At 38.5% G+C, this 25,040-nt stretch overlaps 2 protein-coding genes across 2 annotated transcripts; both read left to right on the top strand.

Moving 5' to 3' along the window:
- Positions 1–9,900: 9,900 nt before the first annotated feature.
- On the top strand, positions 9,901–14,158 carry LOC131976906 (complexin-3-like). Its single transcript, XM_059340127.1, has 3 exons — positions 9,901–10,308; positions 11,577–11,660; positions 12,572–14,158. Exons 1-3 carry the CDS (start codon positions 10,069–10,071, stop codon positions 12,785–12,787), a joined length of 540 nt encoding a protein of 179 aa, XP_059196110.1. The 5' UTR covers positions 9,901–10,068; the 3' UTR covers positions 12,788–14,158.
- A 252-nt stretch (positions 14,159–14,410) lies between these two features.
- Positions 14,411–24,394, top strand: LOC131976863 (cytochrome P450 11B, mitochondrial). The gene is made up of 9 exons (XM_059340061.1): positions 14,411–14,791; positions 14,888–15,043; positions 16,322–16,536; positions 18,735–18,938; positions 19,055–19,236; positions 19,837–20,003; positions 22,370–22,448; positions 22,534–22,749; positions 23,853–24,394. Exons 1-9 carry the CDS (start codon positions 14,472–14,474, stop codon positions 23,961–23,963), a joined length of 1,650 nt encoding a protein of 549 aa, XP_059196044.1. The 5' UTR covers positions 14,411–14,471; the 3' UTR covers positions 23,964–24,394.
- Positions 24,395–25,040: the final 646 nt, after the last annotated feature.

The raw sequence follows: 25,040 nt of genomic DNA, 5'->3' as shown, positions 1-25,040 counted from the left end.
GTTTGGGCTGACCTAGTGCAAGAAGCAGTTGTTTTTTGTAAGATATCTTATGAACTGTTTTATAGATGATAGATGGTTGAGTATGACACTGTTGAGAGAGAGGAGAGTGAAACAAAACAATTAAGTTGTGAAAGTCTAAAGGAAGTCAGAATGATGAGCCGAAAGATGCTGAAAATGTATGAAACTGAAGGGAAACTGCAAATCCTGCTGGCCAGTTTTGAATTCCTGCTGATGGTTTCAGATTTTGTTTGCTAGGCTTCTTGAAAATTATTTAGCTAGGCTAATTATTTGCTAGGCTTCTTGAAAATTATTTAGCAGACTCCTAAAAGTTGCATTACAATACCATATTCATTGCATTGTATTACAATACAATATTCATTGTATTGTAATCTATTTAAGTGTAGATTGATTTCTTTTTTTTAAAAGTGCACTTTGTTTCATCACGACAGTAATGTTGAAATACCGGTACTGGATTTGACTTTTATTATTAAACAGACATGTAGAAACCAAATGGATGCTGAAATGTTGCAAGTATTTATTCTAAAAAAACAGCACCAATTAGTTAAAAAAATGGTTAGCTGCTAATGTTAATATAGATGAGTGGAAGTAAATGGCCTAAAACCTGAAAACTCACTCGCCTTTATCGACTGATCCTCACATGCAAGTAGATCCAGCCTGCTTTAAAATGTTGAAAAAAATAAAATAAAGCCGCATCTCAAAAATTTAGAGGATATATTAATATGATCCTTTGAAAATATTTTTTTAGTTTTGTGCACAAAAATGTGTGATTTTGTAATAAATTTTGTATGAAATTACTTTTTTAGTCGTTCAGTTCTTCTGTTCTTGTGTTATGAGTGCAGTCCATGAGCAAGTTCCACACACACGTTCCTCATTTAACCTCCGTTAACACGTGTAACCTCCTGTGGCATATTGATGGAGTGCTGTTCAGCAGAGAGTACGGTCACAAGGCTGAATGAGTGTGTGCGCCTGCCAGTTCTCCTCTTCAGCCTTGGCAGAGCGCAGAGAGACTTAATGTCAGTGTGTGTCTGTGTGTTTGACTGAATGAGACCTTATTTCTGAAGTGTGTGTATTTGTGTGGGAGGTTGTGTGTACTTGCCTGTGTGTATTAGTCGGGGTATGTATACGTTTGTGTAGATGTTCTTCTTTTTGGCAATGCTAACATCAATTTTGGGCTTTTAATAAGCACATTTTTAGAGACTTGAAGGAAAGTAAATTGATTTCTCTTTTTCGGTGTAGACTTTAACTCGTTTCTCAATGCAGAACTTTTTGTTAACCCTCACGGCCTGTTAAAATTTTATGCACACTTGTACTGCTTTACTGTTTATTATATTTTATTATATTCTATTGTCATTGTACTGATTTTCTTCTCCCTCTCCATCTGACCTAATTTTTGATATCAAACACTATTTGATTTTTTAATATTTTAACCCTTTATATGCTAGGTTTCTGTCATGATGCCACCATTTTTACAGACCTGGCTGCAATCACAGCTGTAAATCACTCTTTTTTTGTTATAAGTTTGTCATGTCTCTCCAGATGGCTTTCTCCATCTTTGATGTGATTCAAGATGACCCATGTTTTGATTTATTTGAAGCAGTACATGCTTGTGTGTATGGATTGTGTGTACAAATCACACGTTTTTTTTTATAAAAAATGATGCAATCTGGTGGAAAGAAGTAAAAATGATCAATTCCAAGGCCAAAGCCCAGATGAACACCAAAATTTAATAAAATGCATGTGTTATGCTTTAACATAAATGAGATCAAAAATTGCATTTTGAATGGGTTTCAATGGCGCATTTAACACGGTCAACCTTAAGAGTGTAACTATTGTTTGTGTATTTTAGCCTTACTGCAGGAGCTGAGCTGGAAATAACAAGCAAATAAAAATACACAAAATTCATGCCAAATGCATGAACACAGCCAAAACTATTAACAAATGAATAATGAAAAGTGCGTAAAATGCGCTCAAGCCCACAAACATAGTGTACAGGTACATTTTTCCAATTCTACTCTATCAACAAAAAACATTACCTGCAGACTTATGCTTGAGAAGAATAAGACTAATGAAGTACATCAAAGTGAGGCAACCCTGAGGCTGAGGCCACCGCTGAATACGGCTTAAACAGGTGGTTTAAGAGGCTGAGACGCCCTCCTGCGGTGCCCAGTCCTGTGGTGCACGCTGCCAGCATGTGCACCAGCCTTGCATCTAAAGAGAATCTGTGTCCGTGCTTAAAAATTTTGTATATTGTTAAATGTCTTTTCTTAGATTGTTTTTTATCTTATCTCAATATTGTGTGATTTTCTGCGGCTGTAACAAAGAAATTTCCCCACTGTGGGATAAATAAAGTCAAATCTGAATCTGAATCTAATATTCTCTGCAAAAGACCTGAAAGCTTTAAGACAAAAATAAATCAGATTTGCTCACATATATTAACTACAAATTAGAATGGCATGATATTATTACATGTGGAATTGAGTTGCATTATAAGATTGGGTTACAGAACTCCAAGATGGTGTCTAATCATTTGAATAAAAACTGCTCACCCAGTGCTGCAGGGGATTTCTCTGCAGCAGGACAATGAGGCAAACTGGCAGCACAGCTGACCAGCATGCCATGTCCAGGTCAGGTATCCGTCCACAATACGGTATAAATTACATTATTATTGAGTGTAATGTCTCTCTGATAAAATGACAGAAGTGTATTTAAAGTTTAAAGCAATAACTGCTTATGTTTTTAATGTATTTAGGTCATTATGCTAATGTCTTATGATGAGATGTATATTTAGTATTTTTAGTTTACATTTATATTTAACTTCGCCTTTGTTTGTACCTCTAATGTGGTTATGCATGGGAACGTGTGTGTGTGTGTGTGTGTGTGTGTGTGTGTGTGTGTGTGTGATGGTGTCAGTGACTGTCTTGTCACATGTTGGACACTGACGCCTGAGAATCCCTTAAGTGGTTCTTTTTGATGGGTTGCATGGATGCTCTAGTTCTCTCTCTCACACACACACACACACACACACACACACACACACACACACACACACAAAACCCAGATTTGACGGATTTGGATTTGAAGCATTGCTCATCAATAATCAGCTTGAGTGTGATGATAATTGGCTCCTGTGCTTAATTTGTGCAGCTTTGCATGATGTCACACATTTGATAATATCAACATATTTTAGGTTGTAACGTGCTCCACCTGTGGTTCTTCAAAATGTGAAGAAATACTGCTGACGTGGGATGGATGATCGATAGAACAGATCCCAGATCTGTCACTGAACACAAGCTTGAGGAGGCGTGGCCTTTCTCTGTGATCTTGTTAAAGCATTAAAGTGTCCTCACCTGCCAGTAACTGAAGTGGTCGGGCAGCAGAGGGGAGAGAATAGGAGGGAAACAAGGGGTCGAGGTACTTAAAGTCTTCAGAAGTCATGCGTGTGCCAAATAGGGCATTAGAGTAGGACATAGAGCTGAACTCACCAAGGGGAGTCAATGAAAGACATTTAAACGCAGAAAATATTCCAAATGTAAATCAGGAGAATAGACAGGTGTAACACTTTACTTGAAGTCCTGCAATTTAGCTTTTATCTGCATTATCTAACCTTTTGTAATAGTTTAAAACACACCATTATGCTATTTCTATGAGTAACTGATCACCAACCTGAGTCTCCTTGGTTTTACTTATTAAAAGTTTTTTTTGTTCTGACTCGATTATTATTATCTCTCTATATATATTTGCAACTTTATGTGCTTTGATCTCAATTTTTAGTTTAGTTTATTTATTTATTTTAGTATGTGGGACTTTTGAGTTAAAAAATGCTTTACAATTAAATTTCATTATTATTATTATTATTATTATTATTATTATTATTATTATTATCATGATTATTATTATTATATTACCTAGCTGTAACTGAATGTCAATAGCACATAGGTGTAATAACATAAAATATGTCTTAGGTTATCAATGTCCTTTTAAGCCACTTACAACTACATTATAGCGTGTTAAACGATTAAAAAAATCCCAAAATATTTATTTAAAATGTATAAAGTGAACTTAAAGTGCCAGGTGAAACACTGTATAATTCACTCTTTTCTCCCGTGATAACAGAAAGCTATCTGCAAACTGTAATTATTTATTAACAACCAATGAAAACCAAAAGTAAAACCAATGGATTAATAGAAACATTTACATGAATAAGGATTAAAAATATCCATTAATAAGGTGCAAGATGAGTTAAAAGAAAACAAATTTTTTATTATTTTTGCTTGGTGGAGAAATTTCAGAAATGACCTCACCCTCGTCATTTCCTCTTTAATAGTTCTGGCAGCTTTTTTGTCCAATTTTGTCTTATCGCTCTCTAACTCAGACGCTGCCGTCTCAGTCCAGACTCTCTTCATCCAGGTGTCTTTTGTTTCATTTCCTCCACCCAAATCTGTGCTCATCTCTAAATATCCAGAGAGCCGAGAACTGATTATGTTGTTGTAGGGAACTGAGCCCGTGTAATATCTGGAGGAGAATCTCTGAGTTTAATGGCTTTCTGGTTGGCTGAGTTTGAAGACCCATTACTGTCTTTGTCACCTTCCAAAATGTACTGCTCTACTGCTCACAAAAACTAAATGCAGATTCTGCAGAGCACATAGAGTCATGGAAAAAATATTAGATCACCCTTTTTCTTCAATCTCTTGTTTATTTTAATATCTGGTACAACTAAAGGTGCATTTGTTTGGACAAATATAATGATAACAACAAAAATAGCTCATAAGAGTTTAATTTAAGAGCTGATATCTAGACATTTTCCATGGTTTTCTTAATAATAACCAGGCACAACAAGTGTGGTGTAATAATTTTTTCCATGACTGTATAAACCAATCTGATTGGGTCCATTCTACATAATGAGTGCTTTTTACTTTTGATACTTTAAGTACACTTTGCTGCTGATAATTTTGTACTTTTTGTACAATTTTGAGGTACTTGTACTTTACTTGAGTATATCCATTTATGCAACTCTATACTTCGACTCCACTACATTTAGCTGCCAGCTTTAGTTACTTTCAGGTTGAGATTTAACTTAAAAAACATGATAAATTTAAAGGGATTACAAACTTTTATAAATTAAACCACAAAACAGCATATTAAGTCGTAAAAAATTGCCAAACCAGACAACATTACAGTGTTGCTTACATAAATACATCAATAATAATAATAATAATAATAATAATCTTATAATATATTTGGAGTACATAAAACAATCTGAGTGGGTCCATTCTGCATAACAGGTACTTTTTCTTTCGATACTTTAAGTACATTTTGATGCTGATACTCTAGTACTTTTACTCAACCCATAAGAACCCAGACCCAGTAATCCTTGAAGGAAAATTATGGGGAATATACAACAGAACACATAGAACACATTTATGATGTTTAAAAAGAAAAGAAAAATACTAGCCCTAAATGTCAAAGATCTTTGATCCGACATATTTGTTACATTGGGCGTTTATGGAATGCATGTTTATGATATTTATTATTTTTGAATGAATAAACTAGACACCTTTTCTGCTTACTGTGATATCTGTACAGCACTTTGGTCAACCCCGGTTGTTTTAAATGTGCTCTATGAATAAAGTTTGACTTGACTTGACTTACAAAAACACAAATTTGCCTTTTTCTTTGCATCCCCACAACATATATAAAAATGGTGACATTAATAGTGTTGTTAGACTACAAATTCCATTTCAGATTTGTTTTAAGTAACAAAATAATAATAAATCAATATTAAGTGAATATAAATAACACTGCATCATTTGATGGCTTCTCAACAAACTACTGTTGCTGTAGAACACTGAAAAACACACTTATGTACTTAAAAAAAACCATACATGAACATTACTAGAACATTTAAAATGTTTGTGACACCCGTGTCACCGTGGGTTCATATGGGTTAAGGAAGTTTTGTCCAAACAAATGTATCTTTAGTTTTACCAGGCATTAAAATGAACAATAAATTGAAGAAAACAATGGTCTACTAATGTTTTCCATGACTGTATATATAGCTCTAAATACAGCAGGGATGCTGATGTCAGGCCTGTGAATGCATGCGTGTGTCACTTGACATGACATCAGCCGTGTCTCCAAATCTTCAACACAAACACGTGAGTCATCGGGTGCATTACCTGCCACGGCTAACGAGATTCCCCTCATTAAGTCCCTTAAGTGGTAATCTGTATTGGAGAGTTGGGGGGTGGTGAAAAGTGAAGGGAGTCTGGAGGTGAGCGGCAGAAGAAACCAAGGCTGAAACCTGCACAATCAAACAGTAATTTGCTCCTTTTAGGGTCAGGGAGCGCAGGCACCGTGTGTGGAGAGGCTTCTGTTGTTTCCTCTCGTCCTGTCTGATTTGTTCTGAAGCTTCGGGGGATTGGTCTGGTCCTGGTGGATGCCATCTGGCCGAAGATTTATCAGGATTTTATGCTGTGAGCCTTTGGCCAACTGTGACCACCTGCATGGGTAAGAAAAACTGGACTGGACAACCATGAAGCCCCATATTGATGTTGTTTGTGGATAAATAGTAACAATGGGCTGAAAAAAACCCTTGTGTTTGAGTCTGACGTTTGTCACTTTTTGCCTTTTTCCATCTTTCTGTTTTATTGCTCCCCTCTCCTCTAGAGCAGTGTTTCCCAACCTTTGTACCACCACAGCTCCAACACATGAACTCTCAGACCCCTTCATCAATTCCCAATGTGTGCCCAAAATGTATAACCCTACACTGTAAAAAATGTTTGTAGAAATAACAGTAAAACAATGTCAATTTGCATCAGAAATAGGTCGTAAAATTAAACATTGTACATCACCGTAGCAAGTACTTTTAATTACTGTCAATCAAAGAATAGTAAAAAACTTTAAATTCTACCGCCATAAACTGTAGAAAACACACAGTTTTGCTGTAAAAATATAAATTTTTACACAGCTGCCGGTATTTTACCGTAAATTAAACAGATTTTTTTTTACAGTGTATTCATTATATAAAAGTAGATATTTTTATTTTTTTCATGCAATTGGACAGTCAATATTTAGTAATCGTACTACTAGCCTGTGGTGGAAAAGGTATTAAGATCTCTTACTTAAGTAAAAGTACTAATACATCAAGTTAAGTTAAAGTACAAAAGTATCAGCTAAATGTGCTTAAAGTATGAAAAGTACGTACTCATTATGCAGAATGGACCCACTCAGATTGTTTCATATATTCTAAATATATTATTACAGTATTTGTATTGATGCTTTTATGTAAGCAGTGTTTTCATTTTGTAAAGACAGGACTCGTTTCAGTACTTAATATACGGTTATAAGATTTTATTTAAAAAAAAGTTTAATCACTTTAAATTGATTATATATTTTGTGTTAAATCTCGAACCTATAAAGTAACTGAAGCTGGCAGCTAAATGTAGAGGAGTAAAAAGTACAATTTTTGCCTAAAAATGTAGAGTAGAAGTATAAAGTTACATAAAATGGAAATTCTCAAGTAAAGTACAAGTACCTCAAAATTGTACTGAAGTACAATACTTGAGTAAATGTACATAGTTACTTTCCACCACTGCTGCTAGCCAACGACTACTTCTTAGAGAACAGCTGAATATTTCAACAGCATATCTATCTTTTAGCTAGCTGTCTTAACCATTTATCATGTAGGCTACGGTTACTTTTAAAACTATTTTAACTATTATAAATTTCACATTACTTTAAGCCACACATGGGCAACGCAAGGCCCCAGTGCTGTAACCAACTCAATCCAGCCTGTGACGTCCTCAAAGGAAAATAAAAACCTCCCCTTGTCAATAAAACGCAACAAGCTAACAAATCGGACTGTTTATTTACATCATGTGCAATACAATCTTCCACATCATGGACTATACAGCCATGGAAAAAAATATTAGACCACCCTTGTTTTCTGTAATTTCTTGTTCCTTTTAATTCCTGGTACAACTAAAGGTACATTTGTTTGGACAAATATAATGACAACAACAAAAATAGCTCATAAGAGTTTAATTTAAGAGCTGATTTCTAGACATTTACCATGGTTTTCTTGATAATGACTTTGGTTATTATCAAGAAAACCATGGAAAATGGCTAAATATCAGCTCTTAAATTAAACTCTTATGAGATTTTTTTTTTCCAAATTTACTACCCTCACGTGACCTTCGTGGCCAAAAAATGCCATGCACACAACTGCTATCAAATCATCATACAGCAATATTTTTTTCATATTTAAACAGATCTCAAACAACTTCAGACGTGTTCAAAACTACCAAACATTAAATCATTTTCAGAATTTTAACCCTTTATATGCCAGTTTATATATTTAAAGTTTTCCATAATTTCTTCCCAAAAATCACAAAAATTGAATTATTTTCCATATAATAAATAGTAGGGAGCTGGGGTTTTGGTGGTGATTAGAGTCTTGGAAGTCAAAGATTAGCAACAAAATTGATTTAATTGCATTAGCAATATTTTTTGATGTAGTGCCAGACACACTAAAACTGCTATTTAATCACCATACATCAATATTTTTTACTGCTTTTTTCATACATCTCTTCAGTTGTTCAAAACTACCAAACATTAAATCATTTTCAGAATATTGTTATGATTATATTTGTCCAAACAAATGTACCTTTCGTTGTACCAGGCATTAAAATGAACGACAAATTGAAGAAAACAAGGGGGGTCTAATATTTTTTTCCATGACTGTATTATGTTCATTATAATGTGCAATATATCTATTACATACTCACTTCACTCCTTAGACACTTTATTTCTGTTTTTACATTTTTATATTTTCACCTATTTGATGCTCTTTTTTTATTTGTTATTTTTATCATCCTGTATTGTGATCGTTTTTGTAATTGTTTTGGACACTTTGGAGCGATCTGGAACCAGAATTTCCTTCAGGATTAATAAAGTGCTCTCTTACATTACCTTATCTTATCTTATCTTATCTTATCTTATCTTATCTTATCTTATCTCTTCTATGAATGATTCTTGAGGTGAATGAATACAGTGAGTCTGATTGCTGTCTATTATTAGATTGAACTACAGGTCTTAAGATGACTCTTGCTCACCTTCCTTAAGTGACAGATTAGTAAAGTAACTAACGGTGATTTATCTAATTTAACACTGGCTCTCCTCAGATACACTTCAACCATCATGTGTGCTGCATATTTTAACATCAGACGTGATGTCAGAGTTTGATGTTCTTGCAAAGAGCCCGGGCTATATTACACCGGTGACACATGGTGTCATTCATAGATAATTCACAGAACAGAAATTAATGTATTTATGTATCAAATCAATATTTTTGTTTGTACAAAAATAGCTCATAAGAACTTAATTTAAGAGCTGATATCTAGCCATTTTCCATGGTTTTCTTGATAATGATTTTGGTTATTATTAAGAAAACAATGGAAAATGTAGATATCAGCTCTTAAATTAAACTCTTATGAGCTATTTTTGTCGTTATCATTATATTTGTCCAAACAAATGTACCTTTAGTTGTACCAGGCATTAATGTTAACAAAAAAATGAAGAAAACAAGTGTGGTCTAATATTTTTTTCCATGACTGTATAAACCAATCTGAGTGGGTCCATTCTGCATAATAAGTGATTTTTACTTTTGATACTTTACACTTTGCTGCTGATACTTTTGTACTTTTACTTAAGTACGTTTTGAATGCAGGACCTTTACTTGCTGTGGAGTAATTTCACAGTGTGGTATAAGTACTTTTACTTAAGTAAGGGATCTGAATACTTCACTACATTTGTAGTGTGTGTGTTAAGTGTGTGTCTTAACCTTGTCCAACTGACTGTCCTTGTCCTTGGCAGGTCTCAACCTGAGTTATAGCCGCCACAGGACGTGAGACCTGACGTGTGTGTCCTGAGTTCGTCCTGTCAGAGCAACAAAACATGAGCGAAGGAGAAAAGCTCCATATAATCGCAGATCGTCTGTGCTAGAAGTCGGTGCGGTGAGTCCTCCCGTCCTGAGAGCTGCGGAGCATCATGGAGTCAGTGGTGAGAATGAAGAAGTCGCTGAGGAGGCCCATCAGGAGGCTCACCAGCTGCGTGTCCGGGGTGAAGGAGAGGAGGTTGTGTGCCAAGCGGAAGAGCAGGAGGAGCAGAGGAGGCAGAGGGAGAGGAGGATGCAACAGGTTGGGGAGAACTCCTCCTCCCCACAGATCACACCCCAAAGAGCCGCCAGTCACCTGCTCGTACCAGGCCGACCTGGAGAAGGAGAGGCAAGTTAAAGTTACCACACTGTAAAAATACTTCATTACAAGCACAAGGCCTCAATTGAAAATATTACTCAAAAATTTAATAGAATACAACAGACTCGAATTATACAAAATGAGGCTGAGAGACTATATTGGGTACATACTCTATATTATTATTATTATTATTATTATTTATTATTTATTTTATTATTATTATTATTATTATTATAATTATTTAATTTATTATTTATTTATTTTTATGATATTCTTTTGCATTATTATTATTATTATTATTATTATTATTATTATTATTATTATTATTACCAATATATTTTATTAATTAATTAATTTTATCTTGGGCTTTTTTCCCATTTTTTAAAAACTTTATTTATTTATTTAATACATTTACTAATACTAAGTAATTAATTTTTAATAATTGATTAAAAGTATTTATTTATTTAATTAATTGCCCCCATCTCCTTTCTCGCCATTTTTCTTACTATACCAGTTTGTAATAGCAATATGCTAAGTATATGACAAAAGATGTATGTAAGTGAAGTTTATTTTCAATAAAATCAAGAAAGAATATAAGTCAAAATAGGCACATATTATTAGCATAAAGTACTTGAAGCATCATAAGTAATATACACAATGCAAAAAAATAGTCCCTGAGAAATGTTAATATTATATATATTATTATTATATTAATATTTCTGATGCATGAACCTGTAAGTTGCATTTTAATGTTATAGTTAAGTAAGATTAAGCTCATATTATTCATTTATTCACTGTTAGAAAGTTTCATCTATGAATGTATATAATGTTTTTTATTTTTTTATTTTATATAATTTTATTTTAGACATGACACAATACCAAAACTAAAAACCAAAGTAATTCAGCTTAAACTTTAAAATAATATGTATATTATTTTTTATAATTCCCAGGAGAAAATGGGGAAACTGACTACTCTTTGCATATGAAATTCATAATCTGACAAAGAAAACAGTTTCAGATTAAAAACAAATGGACTCACTGTATAAATTGAGACACTTTGTGGCAACAAAACCAACACAATGTGCTTTAAAATTCACATTGATTCTAAATGTGAAATTTTCATTATGTTTCCGTCTGCAGCTGCTTCCCTTTGCTTTCATTAGAGAAGGCAGCTGAAATGAATCGAGTTCATTCTGAGTCACGAACCTGAATCACTGCTGTGGCAGAGTTGCTGCCTTAATTATATTCTGTTTGGGATATGTCAGGTGTATTTGTGTTTTTGTCTGCTGTGTTTACAGAAAGCTGCGGGAAGCAATGAACGCTCAGAAGAATGCAGAGAGAGCAGCTATGAGAGCTCACTTCAGGAGCAAATATCAGCTGTCTGAGGTCTGTTTATGTTTGTAATAATAAGAAGGAAAAATAATAATTTAGTTTTTGCTCTAGGTTGTTTGTTAGTCAGTAGGAGGTCTCATTAGAAGCCTGTAGGGAAATTGAGCTGTAAATGTAACCATTTACAAAGCACTTATGCACAAATAGTTTTCCAATTGTGGTCCAACATGCATACGTTATTATTTCCACATTAATTTCCACATATGCTGATTTTCCACTTTTGTGATTGTTTTGCAAAACATCCAAGCTTTACAAAAGATGCTCCATACCAAAATATAACAATGAATAATTGTATTATTCCTGAAAAAGTTATTCATCTCTTTTGCTGTTGTTGTTTTTTTTTTTTTTACATTTCTTTTCATAAAACTTTTGAGCCGATTATTGTAACTTCTTCTGGTTAATATTTGCATATTTTTTGAATAACAGGCCTGTTGTTGAAAAAAGTAATAATCTCAAGATAATTAATGGATGAATGTAAGTCAATTCAAGTCCTCCGAAGTGAGAGAAACAAGTTTGTGTGTGTGTGTGTTCATCTGACTTAGGCTAGATTAGGGGACACATGTTAGACTATTAACGAGTTATTAGGGACTGCATGTCCAATTGGGGACGGAAGCCATAACCATTTAGCCAAAAAGGTTATTTTTGGGTCAATAAAGTAAGTCTCCAGAAAATGTATATAAGTCTATACGTCCCCCAAAATGACAGAAAACGTGTTTGTGTGTGTGTGTGTGTGCGTGGCCTGAACTTGAAGGGGCTCTTTCTATTTGTTATCCCTGCTGTATGTTGGTGCAGCATGGACATGAGTTACATGGACAAATACAGTAAATTTATAGTTCTTGTTTTTTGACACGTTCGGCCTCTTCTTCTTCTTCTTCTTCTCCTGTCTTTTCCTTCCTCTTCATGATTAGAGCCCCAAGGACACGAGCCACTTAAGGTCTGTTGGAGGGAAAGTGTCGCTCCCCCGCGAGCTGTCGAAGCTCATCCATCCTGAATCCAAAGCCAAGGACGATGGCTTCAACCTGCTGAGCGCCTTTCAAGGCCTCAGCTTCAACACACCAGCGCTGACGGGGAGGAAACACAGCAGGACGTCCACGCCCACAGCAGCCAGTTGTAATGTCATGTGATCAATATGTGATCAATAAGTGGTCGAGGGGGTAATTGGTACATTGCCTTCTCATGGTGTGAGTGCAGAGAAACCCTCTCACATAAAAGCTGCTCAATCACAAACTCTTTACTATCTCACATCATCAAACAAACATGACTTCTGTACTTATTTCTGTCTTTTATGTAGCGATTATAACATTTTATACCTTATACGAGATGAGCTAAATGTTAATTTGAGTGGGTTGAGAACCTGTAAATGTAAATAATTCCATGATAATAATTATTTCACTGGTCAGTGAGAGCCACAAGTGGTGTTATATTTTGTTTTGACTTAAAAAAAACCAAACTGATATTGATGAATGAAATAATGACTCAAGTTATCCTAATGAAGTCTTATGTTAAGGGTAATATATTTATTATCAGTAAAAAACATGTAATACACTTTTGTTTCATGAGATTTTCATTTTTTTTTGTAAAAGGGCGGATTACTGTTTTACCCAATTTAAAGCCTAATTTTTGTAATTGTAATAATTAGTTCATGATAGTATGTATTGTTTATCTAGCTAGTTTCATATTTCTCTAAATCATATAGATCCAAGTGATCTATTCACAAGTAAGGAATCTCAGGGCAACACGCTTACATTTAATCACACATTAACACAAGTAAAATTTGTTTTAGTCATTTTGTATGTTTCATTAACTGAGAAAATTGTGTTTCTGTTTCTTGTAAATAATCTCTTATCTGTATCACATGTTATTTGTAATGTGCAAGAGCCAAGTTTTAATTGGAATTTTTCATGTTTTTGTGTCTTCGAGACGCAACGGGGGCATTTTTAAAAATTGGTCCAGTACTGAATTCTCATGTGGCTTTTTTCACATTGTCAAAATCAGCTAAACATTCAGCTGTGACACTAAAAATCTTCTAGATAGATCTAGGTACCTTACTCCAACTCAACAAACTCTTCTGGCGCTCTTCACTCCAACAAGTTGTCTCTTACAAGATTTTCAAATGAGACTTTTCTTTGCACAAAATTTAGTTAGACACAATAACAAAACAGACAAGAGAAGGATAATAAAGACTTTCTATTTCTCTGTAAAGTTTTCACACACTTATAATAACAATCTGAGCTGGACCCGTTTAAGAGATGTTGTCCCCTTTGCGTCACTTAGACAAAAAACAAGGGAAACTGGATCCAGGTTGAAAACTGTTGGTTTATAAGCTTTTATTGAGCAGATATTGGTGTGTAAATAGTCTCATGCTGCCTAATAAATGTTTTTATACAGCAGGAAGCAGAGAACAAAACCTTGTAGAGTTTCTTACAAACTGAGAAGTAAGCAGTCATGGTCTTTTCATCTTTGGTTTTTGAGCTGTGAAAAAAACTTGTAATAAATACATCTTTAACCAGTCAGACTCACTCTTTTTTGTCCTTATGTGTGTTATTTTGTGTGTGTAGTAGTGTGTGTGTGTGTGTGTGTGTGTGTGTGTGTGTGTGTGTGTGTTTGTGTGTGTGTTGTGTTTCGGATCAGCTTGACATTTGTTCTGTTGTGATTCTCTTGAACTCTGATCTTCACATCCATTAATTAATCGTCTGCTATCAGTTCATCAGAGCGATAGAACACATTCAAGGATGTGAAGTCGAGGAAGGAAGGAAGGAAGGAAGCCACAACTGTGGATGAGACGGGCAGACTCGTCTTGTTTGGACCATGAGGAGCCTCTACGTCCGAGTGACCGTGTGTGTCAGAGCTCGGGGCACCTGCGGGTCCAGAAACCTGCTCTGTGGGGTCGCACCGCACAGAGCTCTGTGCATGGCGGTGGCTCATGGGAAGCTGGAGGGGAGAAAAGCAGCTGAGAGTGCAGGAGTCAGGAAGAGTGGTGTGCACGGACAGGTGCGGAAATTTGAGGAGATCCCAAACACAGGGAGGAGCGGCGTGGTCAACTTGTTGAAGTTCTGGAGAGAAGATCGTTTCCCGCAGCTTCACAAGCACATGGAGAGGACCTTCAACACCCTCGGCCCCATATACAGGTAGAGAGTTCACTGATGCTTCAATCAGGAGAGAAAGTGCTGATCATCAAGGTTTGTACCATACATGTCTTTGTGTGTGTGTGTGTGTGTGTGTAGGGAGCATGTGGGCACCCAGAGCAGTGTGAACATCATGCTGCCGTGTGACATCGCTGAGCTGTTTCGCTCAGAGGGTCTGAACCCCCGACGGATGAGACTGGAGCCCTGGGCGAAACACAGAGAGATACGCAAGCACAGCAACGGAGTCTTCCTCAAGTCAGTACCACACCTGTGTACAAGTGATGATGTATGACATATACTGTAAATCTGTTTAAGCTACACTGTGGGGACTCACCTCCCTTTTGGGGACAGAATATCTACTGTGTAAATCATTCAATTTTAGGTTAAGGTTAAGTGAAGTCTCCAAAGAAATAATGCATGAGTTTAAGTCAATGCAATTCCCCTTAAGTGAGAGAAACAAGTTTTTGTGTGTGTGTGTGTGTGTGTGTGTGTGTGTGTGTGTGTGTGTGTGTGTGTGTGTGTGTGTGTGTGTGTGTGTGTGTGTGTGTGTGTTATGTGTGTGTTCTTGTACTTCCTACATAGTGAGGACCGGAACACATTTTTAACCAGCAGACATTTTTGTGAAGTGACGACATTTCGGCCGGTCCTCACTTCTTTAAAGGCTTGTTTGAGAGTTCAGACTCAGACAGGTTACATTTAGGTTTATGTTAGGGTTGGGCATTAAGTTGTGATGGTGAAGGTAGGGTTAAGGGTTATGGTAAGGGGCTAGGGAATTCACTAGTCCAATAAGGGCCCTCACAAAGATAGAAGTACAAGGATGTGTGTGTGTGTGTGTGTGTGTGTGTGTGTGTGTGTGTGTGTGTGTGTGTGCGTGTGTGTGTGTGTGTGTGTGTGTGTTTCCCTGATTTAGGCTACCTTGGGGAACATGTCAGATTACATGCTAGTTAATTAGGGACTGCTTGTCCAATTGGGGATGAAAGCCAAACATGTGCATGTGCATTTGGGGGTCATTTAATCAGGTGTGGAAAGAATTCAGCTATCCTCTTATTAGTGTATTTTTTTAAGGTTCTACATGTGATTGTAGCACCATTCAAATTATTCTGTTTTGTTCTCTTCCAAGTTTTTGTTTGTAGAAAATTCAGCCAATTTCAGGAAGAAAAAAAAAGTGAAGCCTGTGCAACTGTCACAGTGGTGTGCATTGCTTTTTTTAAATTTTATTTTACCACTGAGATGATTTAAATCCTGCAAATATTTTATTTGAAAGGGTGCAGAAAAACAGATGGGTAAAGGTAAAGTTGAGCAGATGTTAAGCATCTCAGAGGTGACCTGTTTGTGGTGAAGGGTTTGGGCTCAGACCAAGAAAGGGGAAATAGACTTTAAAACAGCACCTCTACTTTATGAATAAGGAACAGCACATCTGCTTGAAACACATATTGTGGTTTTCTTTCCAACTCTGTCTCTTTGCTTCACAATGACTGAGCAGAAGTGAAGTGGGTCGACTTTAATGCCTTGCACCAAATCTTCTCTTTGCAGGGACGGCGAGGAGTGGCGAGCGGACCGTCTCCTGCTCAACAAGGAGGTGATGATGAGTGCACCCGTGAAGCGCTTTTTCCCCCTGCTTGATGAGGTTGCAATGGATTTCTGCAGAATGCTGCGGGCGAGAGTGGAGAAGGAGGGGAGAGGGGAGGAGGGGAAACGCAGTCTCACCATGGATCCCAGTCCTGACCTCTTCCGCTTCGCACTGGAAGGTCAGAGGTCATCCTTGCCAGTGATTTCTAACCTGTGGTTTCTTTGTGTATTCTTGTTTGTGATTGCACAATTGAAGTTAACATAAATTCCTGTTTTATTTCAGCACATACAGTCATGGAAAAAATTGTTAGACCACCCTTTTTCTCTAATTTTTTGTTCATTTTAATGCCTGGTACAACTAAAAGTACATTTGTTTTGACAAATACAATGAAAACAACAAAAATAGCTCATAAGAGTTTAATTTAAGAGCTGATATCTAGCTATTTCCATGGTTTTCTTGATAATAACCAAAATCATTATCAAGAGGTGTTAAAGGATGAAGGTCTGATGGGGACATGACACTTCTTTTTGATTGGTCGAAAAAACCAAGCCTGTGTCTTTAAGCCCCCCATACTGACAAAGCAAAATTACTTTGATTGGTCCGTGTTTTCAAGTCTTCCACACCTGCAACCTTGCAGCTCTGGGATTTGGAGTAAATTTGTCATAGTGGCTAAACTATGGAATTGAAACTTCAACAACCAGGTCGGTCACCTGATGCCTTTTCCATAGACCTATTGGTGAAAATATGTCAGTAATTCATTAGGGTTTTTAATACTGTCACAAGCCCTACAAAATGATTAGTTTCAATATCAGAATTAGATCCATTCGGTCTGATAACATTTGAAAAGTTCAGAAGAGCCACATGTTTGAATCATTATATCTCATTCAGATTAGCTGAGGGTTAAACCAGAGGTTTGGTGGAAGATCAATAGAAGATTTGAGTAATTTTAAACACAGAGATCAAACTTACCTGGCTTCATGTGCCACTGAGATATTTTCATAGAAATGAATGGGGCCCCACCTCCAATGCTTTATTCAGTTCTCTTTAATACATGCATGCACTCAGCGCCTCTGCACTAGTAATAACACTGTAGCTGTGCTAGTTCAGCACAGTTTCTGAATACGAACTGTGTGCATTTCTCTATGCATTAAGCGTTTTGATACTTTCACAGTATTTGTGTACCTAGACCTGCTTTATAACAAAAAATACATGGAAATAACAATGTGCAATGTGCAATGTGGGACCTTGAACTGTCATGATTCCTTTCATTTCATCCAGCTGTGATTGAAATTGAAGTCCTGGGGGAAGGGGCAGTTTGGATTCATATCATCTCCCTCTTTTGACAGGCTTTCATTCACCCTGACTATCAGCTCTTTGAGTTGAGTCACAAATGCTGACGTAGGCTGTGACATCGTCTCACGTCAGAGGAATTACACAATCTGCAGGAACATGATTTAAAAAAACCCTTTCCCCTTCACTGCTTCTGCTCCGTCTGGTTTTAATTCAAAAATGTTCTCACCTCTTATGAGAGCTAAACCTTTTTTTAACCGAAGGCATATCTGTTGTTTACATATTATAGATGTAGGAGGTCAAGGAGACAGGCACCTTTAAATATAGAAACACCAACAAAGACGATCAAAGCTGCAGCATTCTTTCACCAAGACTCTTCCTTTCATGAGCCTATCTGCAACATGCCACATTCACAAGTGTGAATGCTTGTGTGACTCAGTATGCTGTGCACTTGTATGCGTGTGTGTGTGTGTGTGTGTGTGTGTGTGTGTGTGTTAGAGAGAGAGAGAGAGAGAGAGAGAGAGGGGAAGGGGAGAGTTTGAGTCATGCTAGTCTGCTGCTAATGGATCACAGCACATGAAGTTAGGTGTTAAGCTGGGATAGGAATAGACCTGCAAGAAACTCTATTCCAGTCAGTGATGTGGAGTTAATATAATTCGAGCATGTGTGCTAGATGATGGATGTCAGGTGGAGGAGAGGCGGCTCCGCTGAGGCAACGTATGCACTCAGAAAACAAAATCTGTGTGGAGCTGGATTTGAAAAACACAGACTATTTTCTTGCTGTCAGACACATTTTTTGGCTTCATTTTAGAATTAAATCAACCCGCAGGGCCATGTAATCCTTCAAAGCTTGAATTTAAAACCTGGGAAAATGAGTCAGGAGGTTCTATAATCTACTTAAAAAAACCTGACAACCTGAAGTTCGTCAGCAAAGCTTTTCTGGTGTAAAACATTTTGAACTTCTTTTAGCCTTAGTTGGTTTCCTTAGTTGGCTTGTTTACTCATCTTAAAACATGTCGGTTCTTTCTCACCCTAACCCCAACACACCCTCATCCCTCCCTCCTCTCCTCGCCTCGCCTCCTGTAGCCAGTTGCCATGTGCTCTACGGGGAGCGCATTGGCCTCTTCTCTTCATCTCCCTCCCTGGAGTCACAGAAGTTTATCTGGGCTGTGGAGCAAATGCTGAAAACAACAACTCCTCTCCTCTACCTACCCCTAAGCCTGCTCCTCCTCATACGCAGCCCCAAGTGGACAGAGCACGCCAGTGCATGGGACCACATCTTCAGGCACGGTAGGCCAAGTGCAAACATTCATTGGACTCCTAAAGCAGGAAATAATAGATCTAGCTTCTCTGTTCACGACTCCCACCTGAGCTGACTCTGCCGTCCTATCCTGATCTTCTTCCAGCGGAGGCGAGGATCCAGAAGGGGTACCAGCGGCTGACATCCTCCAAGACTCGGGAGTCTAAGGCGGGAGCAGCTGGAGGCCAGTACACCGGGGTTCTGGGCCAACTCATGGAGAAAGGGCAGCTATCTTTGGACCTCATCAAAGCCAACATCACTGAGCTGATGGCTGGAGGGGTTGAAACGGTGTGTGTGTTTTTGTGTGTGTGTGTGTGTGTGTGTGTGTGTGTGTGTGTTTTTGTGTGTGTGTGTGTGTGTGTGTGTTTGTGTGTGCGTGTGTGTTTGTGTGTGTGTGTGTGTGTGTGTGTGTGTGTGTTTGTGTGTGTTTGTGTGTGTGTGTGTGTGTGTGTGTGTGTGTTTGTGTGTGTGTGTGTTTGTGTGTGTGTGTGTGTGTGTGTGTGTGTGTGTTTTTGTGTGTGTGTGTGTGTGTGTGTGTGTGTGTGTGTGTTTTTGTGTGTGTGTGTGTGTGTGTGTGTGTGTGTGTTTGTGTGTGCGTGTGTGTTTGTGTGTGTGTGTGTGTGTGTGTGTGTGTTTGTGTGTGTGTGTGTGTGTGTGTGTGTGTTTGTGTGTGTGTGTGTTTGTGTGTGTGTGTGTGTGTGTGTGTGTGTGTGTGTGTGTGTGTGTGTGTGTGTGTGTGTGTGTTTGTGTGTGTGTGTGTGTGTGTGTGTGTGTGTGTGTGTGTGTGTGTGTGTGTGTGTGTGTGTGTGTGTTTCTCTTCCTTAGTCTGTGTTTGCATAGCTCACCCTAACTGGTTCCACGTCACCTCTCATCCCATCCTCTCTGCAGACAGCCGTGCCCCTGCAGTTCGCTCTGTTTGAGCTGGGCCGTAACCCGGAGGTGCAGGAGAGGGTGAGGCAGCAGGCGAGGGCGTCATGGGCGCAGGCTGGTGGAGATCCTCAGAAAGCCCTGCAGGGGGCGCCACTACTGAAAGGCACAGTCAAGGAGATTCTCAGGTACATGACACTCAGGACACATCCCTCTCCTCATGGCCTGATTACACTCTTTATGGGCCACACACACACACACACACACACACACACACACACACACAAACACGCACACACACTTTGCACCATGTCTGCATTGTGTCTGTACTCTGTTACCTCCATGTTCCTATCAAGTACACAGCAGCCAGCACACTGTGGAAAGCTCCTTTGTATAAATGTTCAGAACCCAACCAGCTGTTACATGGTAGAATATTGGTTTATTCAAGATATTTGACTTTTTTGGGGAATATGCATCATATAAGCATAATATAAACTAAAATAATGAATTTTACAGAAGATTTTTTCTTGAGCTTTGACCTTTCTTAATCAGTGGATGGAGTATACCAAGTTCTTATGTAGAGATCTGTTGACATTTGAGCTCAGTATGATTTTTCCCCCCAAATAAAACATTTGGCATTATACGTCTCTACAAACCACTGATACCTAGCCTGGCTAACACCAGACTATTCTCAAATTAGGTCTAGTCTGGCAACCAGCAATGGATTATTTCCGTAGAGGGGGTGTGGTTTACGATCCTCCGGAGCCGTTTATTGGGCGCTTAGAATGTCTATCAAAGCGTCTGTAGGTAGCTCTTAGCCAATCAGATCAGTTATACCAGATGACGTAGTAGAGCAACAGAAATGGATGTTTGTTGTGTGTGTGTCTGTGAGAGAGTGTTGTTTGCTGCTTTGCTTCTCCAGTTCTCGCTTTCTGGAAGATTATTTATTTTCACGCTTTATTCCCCTCATGTCATTCAGCCACACACATCCACTGATTTTATGGGCAATAAACAAGCTGCTGCGGGTCTCTCGACGGCTCCGCTGTCCCCCGGCTCGGAGCGAGATCACCGGCGGTGACCAGCGTCTCGCCGGTACGGCGCTAATCACCGGCGCTACCGGTGATCTTGTTCCGAGCCGGGGGACAGCGGTGCCGCCGAGAGACCATTCGCCTTTCAACTTTCGCTCTAAACTATTTAAAACACCATCTACAGCTAAAGAGAGTTTCGCGTCTGCAGCAGCCATGTTGGATCCGGAAAACTACAAGCTTCCAAATGCCGAGTAGTACGCGTCATCATCTTGCCGTCCCTCCCCGCTCTGTGATTGGATCCCTAAAACAGGGCTAAGAAACGGTCCTGGATTCCAGACCCTTTTGCAGTTCGAAATTAAATTTGAGCGCGCAAGGCAGTCTGGGTATACCCAGGCTAACTGATACCTTAAATCTTGATGATTCTCAACTGATTCAACCTGTCACATACCAAAAACATTAGCACTCCTTTAAATGCATTTTTGACACTTTTTTGACGCATTTTTAAACATGATTAACGTTTTGATTTAAAACAAAAACCACTTGGGTAGGTTTAGTGAACAAAACTTCTTGGTTTGGTTTAGAATAGATTGTGGTTTGGGTTAAAAAAGGACACTAACTTCAATCTCCAGGATGAAATTTAGACAATGTGTGATGCTCATGATACTGTCCCCTGCCGGAGCACTTGATCTAAACTTCTAATAATAAAGAAGATGGTTTCTCATTGGAGTAAGTTGACATCCCTGTGTGTCTTATACAGACAGTAAAAAGGGGCCAAATACGTCTCATATAAACATATGTGTGGTTTACAGAAATGTACAATTCCAACCTTTTTTTCTGGCGACTGAGCAGATTTTTTCCACCATAGCACTTCAACTGAACCTCTCAACTGTTTTATCATATGAATGTTCATTCTTGACCTTGGAAGAAATTACAACTGAAGTTCCACTGAGGCTTTCATATTAACAGAGTCATCTCCATGCTGACCTGACTCTGTCAGCTAATGAAAACTGTGTGATGTGGTTGAAAGCCTTGGAAAAGAGGTGTAAGTGGACCTTGAGTCTGGAGTGTTATGTCAAAATACTATTTCCAAGGTCAAGAGTGAACTTCCATGCCTGAATCAATTAGGATTTCAAGAAGATAGGACATAAAGATAATGCATTAATGCTGCAGTCAGGCCTGTGCTTTAGTGGTACAAATTCCCAAGAAAATTGGCAATTAATCAGATAACTAACAACCAACTGACATATAGTGAAGCAAGGACATTCGAGGCAGCTGAGGCTCTGCAAGCTTTTCTTCAACCTGAAAACAGGCATTAGCTGAGCTGATGAATGTAAGACAAGAAAAACCTTTTTCTCCCTCAGGTCAATAGAGTATTATAGAACAAAACACGCTCTGAGGTTTGGAACAAGGTGTTTCATCAACAATGAGAATTGATTTTTAGTAATCCTGAGTTTAGTGTTCAGACTGAGTCAGAAGTAAAAGATAACATCTGTGTGCGCCTGTGTGTGTGTTTTGTGTTGTGCTAGGTTATATCCGGTGGGAACCACAGTGCAGCGGTATCCGATCAAAGATATTGTTCTTCAGAATTACTGCGTCCCTGCCGGGGTGAGTGATCGCTCCGTGACTGTGAGGTCTGTTCAGTGCTACAGCTGTCCTCGGGGTGTTTGACGATTGTCAACTCTCCCCTCAGACGATGGTCCAGGCATGTCTTTACCCAATGGGAAGGAGTCCGGAGGTGTTCGAGGATCCACTGCGCTTTGACCCCGGCAGGTGGGTCGTCCGCAGAGAGGAAGGCCGAAGAGAAGAGGGGGTGGGGGGCTTTCGCTCCCTGGCGTTTGGGTTCGGGGCGAGGCAGTGTGTCGGGAGGAGAATTGCTGAGAACGAGATGCAGCTCCTGCTCATGCATGTGAGTATACGCAGACTAGAGAGAAAGGATGTGATGCAAGGAGCTGGAAAGGCTTATGTTGAGTTATTAGGGAGGGAAGACAGATGTAAGATTGAACAAGCTTAATCAGCGTCTGCTGAGCAGGAAGAAATACTTCACTGAAAAGCACCACCACAATGTTAAAATACTTCATTAAAACTGAGAGTAAGTACGATCCTGATGCCTCAATGCAAAAGCAGCATTTCTCTGTTTTAGCTAATTCAGTTGAAGCTGATTTTACCTTCTCTGTATAATGTTATGCTGGTAACAAAGAGGTTACCAGCCATCGCTTGTGTTAGCCAGCTTGGTTAGCGAGGGGCATCCATAATTTACTTTCACTATGATATTAATTAGGATGCTAATTTTGGGTAGAGAAAAACAAAAACAAAATGTTTTTACCGAAAATATGAAACAGGTAATTTTAGGCGACCAGAATGTCCCAGTTAACTTTCCTAAAATGAAGAATACACTGTGAAACATACAGTACCAGGACAACCACATGAACATCCAAAAACAAGTTCATAGATATTTAAATGTGCACAGGATGCTACACCTCTATCCAGGTCGCTTTGGTAGCAACAAATCACAAGGCAGACAAGCATGCTTCATCATCTGTCATCTATCTATAATGAGCATCATGCTGTTTTGAAGAAAACTTGAAACTAGCAATTGAGACTATAAACACATTAGGATCAAGTGTGAAGTAGGGTCATTTTCCTCATAGGCCTCTATGCAATCAGACTTATTTTTGCAACCAGTGCAGTCTCCCCCTGATGGCTATTAAAAGCATGCAGGTTAAAGGCACTTCCACACTGGCTTCAGTTTTCAGAGACTGCTTTAGGCCACAAGCCAAAAAGGTTCAGAACTCCTGCTTTAATCACACTGTGATATATTTTATGAGCAAATAAATGTAGAGCAATAATACAGTTGAGTAGATGTATTTATTTTCCCTTGCTGCTGAGTAAATCAAACTGTGATCCTTCTTAACATCTGCTGTGCTCCTTCTCCCCCCCACTCTGTCTTCATGCCTCCATCACCTCCTCTCCCCCCTGCCTCCCTTTATCCTCTCCTCCCTCTCCGTCTAGATCCTGCTGAGCTTCCATCTCAGCGTGCCGTCCTCAGAGGACATCAAAACCAAAGTCACGCTCATCCTGCAGCCCGAGACTCCACCAAAAATCACTTTCAGCAAACTCTGACACATAAAAACACACAGAGTCATGCCATCAACATTTTTCACACAATCATACAATTTAGCCAACATATTCCTGATGATACTCACTGAGCCTTTTGCATCCTCATAACCTCTGCATTCAACCCAAGAATTCACAATGCTTTAATGAATAAAGAGTCATTTGCACCTCTTCTTGTTTCATTGTGGCAAAGCTTGCAAAGTCAACATGAACACTGTGTCCAGCAGATGGCGCTAAAACTCACACCAGGCCATTTATTGACATTTGACGCGCTAGTCCCTCCTCTCTCTCAGTCTTGGCTCGCTTCATATGTCCAACAGGTTGGTGGTTTCCTTTCTGAAAATCTAAACTTTACAACTTTACAGTTCGGTTTCAAGTGTTTTACTGTGTAAGGGCTGTATGCAGCATTTCTTCTGCACCCTGCTGCTTATGCAACATGTTTTGTTTTTTTTGCTTAAAATCTTTCCTGCTGTTTATTCCTGTCCATCTACTTTGCCTCCTTTTGTCAGCTGTTTGCTGATGAGCTCCATAAAAAGAGTATTTTCTCTTGACTTATTGAAATACAGTCTATGATCACAGGTCAATACGAGGTGCTAGATGCTAGTGACTGACAGGTGAAAGTCTTCCCATTTATCCCGCCCCTGTTGTATATTTAATTGTTCGAAGTGTTGCATATTGAAGCTGCGTATTATTGCACTTTAGTCTTCATGCGTAAAATCGACCTTTACTCCAGACTAATTATGAGCTGTGCCATGATATCACACTAGGTGTGTGCCACTCAGAGCAGCAGAGGGTTAAAGGGTTTCTGCAGACAGGAACAAAGGTCTGTTTATCTTTTGGCTAACGATTTACACCCTCTGTCAGCCTGCTGAATGCATGACTGTGCATAGTTACCACTCTGCAACTCAGCTCCATGCAGTCCTATTAACTTTGAGTAAACTGTGTCACTGAGTGGAAGACACATCATCTCTATGTGTCACTTCTTTTGTCAAAGTCTCATATTTATATAACACTAGCTCTTATCTGTCCACGAGTTTGTGTGCTTTCCAATAAAACAGCATTATGCTCCTGTGAATGCAAAAT

This window comes from Centropristis striata, chromosome 8, assembly GCF_030273125.1.
Source record: "Centropristis striata isolate RG_2023a ecotype Rhode Island chromosome 8, C.striata_1.0, whole genome shotgun sequence".
Classification (NCBI taxonomy): domain Eukaryota; kingdom Metazoa; phylum Chordata; class Actinopteri; order Perciformes; family Serranidae; genus Centropristis; species Centropristis striata.
This window is presented reverse-complemented; position numbering and strand designations above follow the sequence as displayed.

What these genes read in the sequence shown, in the direction of transcription:
- LOC131976906 (XM_059340127.1), top strand. Translation starts at nt 10,069, where the DNA reads ATGGAGTCAGTGGTGAGAATGAAGAAGTCGCTGAGGAGGCCCATCAGG. An exon ending in ACCTGGAGAAGGAGAGGCAA is followed by an intron (nt 10,309 to 11,576) that starts GTTAAAGTTACC and finishes GTTTACAGAAAG; the next exon opens with CTGCGGGAAGCAATGAACGC. An exon ending in GCAAATATCAGCTGTCTGAG is followed by an intron (nt 11,661 to 12,571) that starts GTCTGTTTATGT and finishes CTTCATGATTAG; the next exon opens with AGCCCCAAGGACACGAGCCA.
- LOC131976863 (XM_059340061.1), top strand. Translation starts at nt 14,472, where the DNA reads ATGAGGAGCCTCTACGTCCGAGTGACCGTGTGTGTCAGAGCTCGGGGC. An exon ending in TGGCTGGAGGGGTTGAAACG is followed by an intron (nt 19,237 to 19,836) that starts GTGTGTGTGTTT and finishes TCCTCTCTGCAG; the next exon opens with ACAGCCGTGCCCCTGCAGTT. An exon ending in TGCAGCTCCTGCTCATGCAT is followed by an intron (nt 22,750 to 23,852) that starts GTGAGTATACGC and finishes CTCTCCGTCTAG; the next exon opens with ATCCTGCTGAGCTTCCATCT.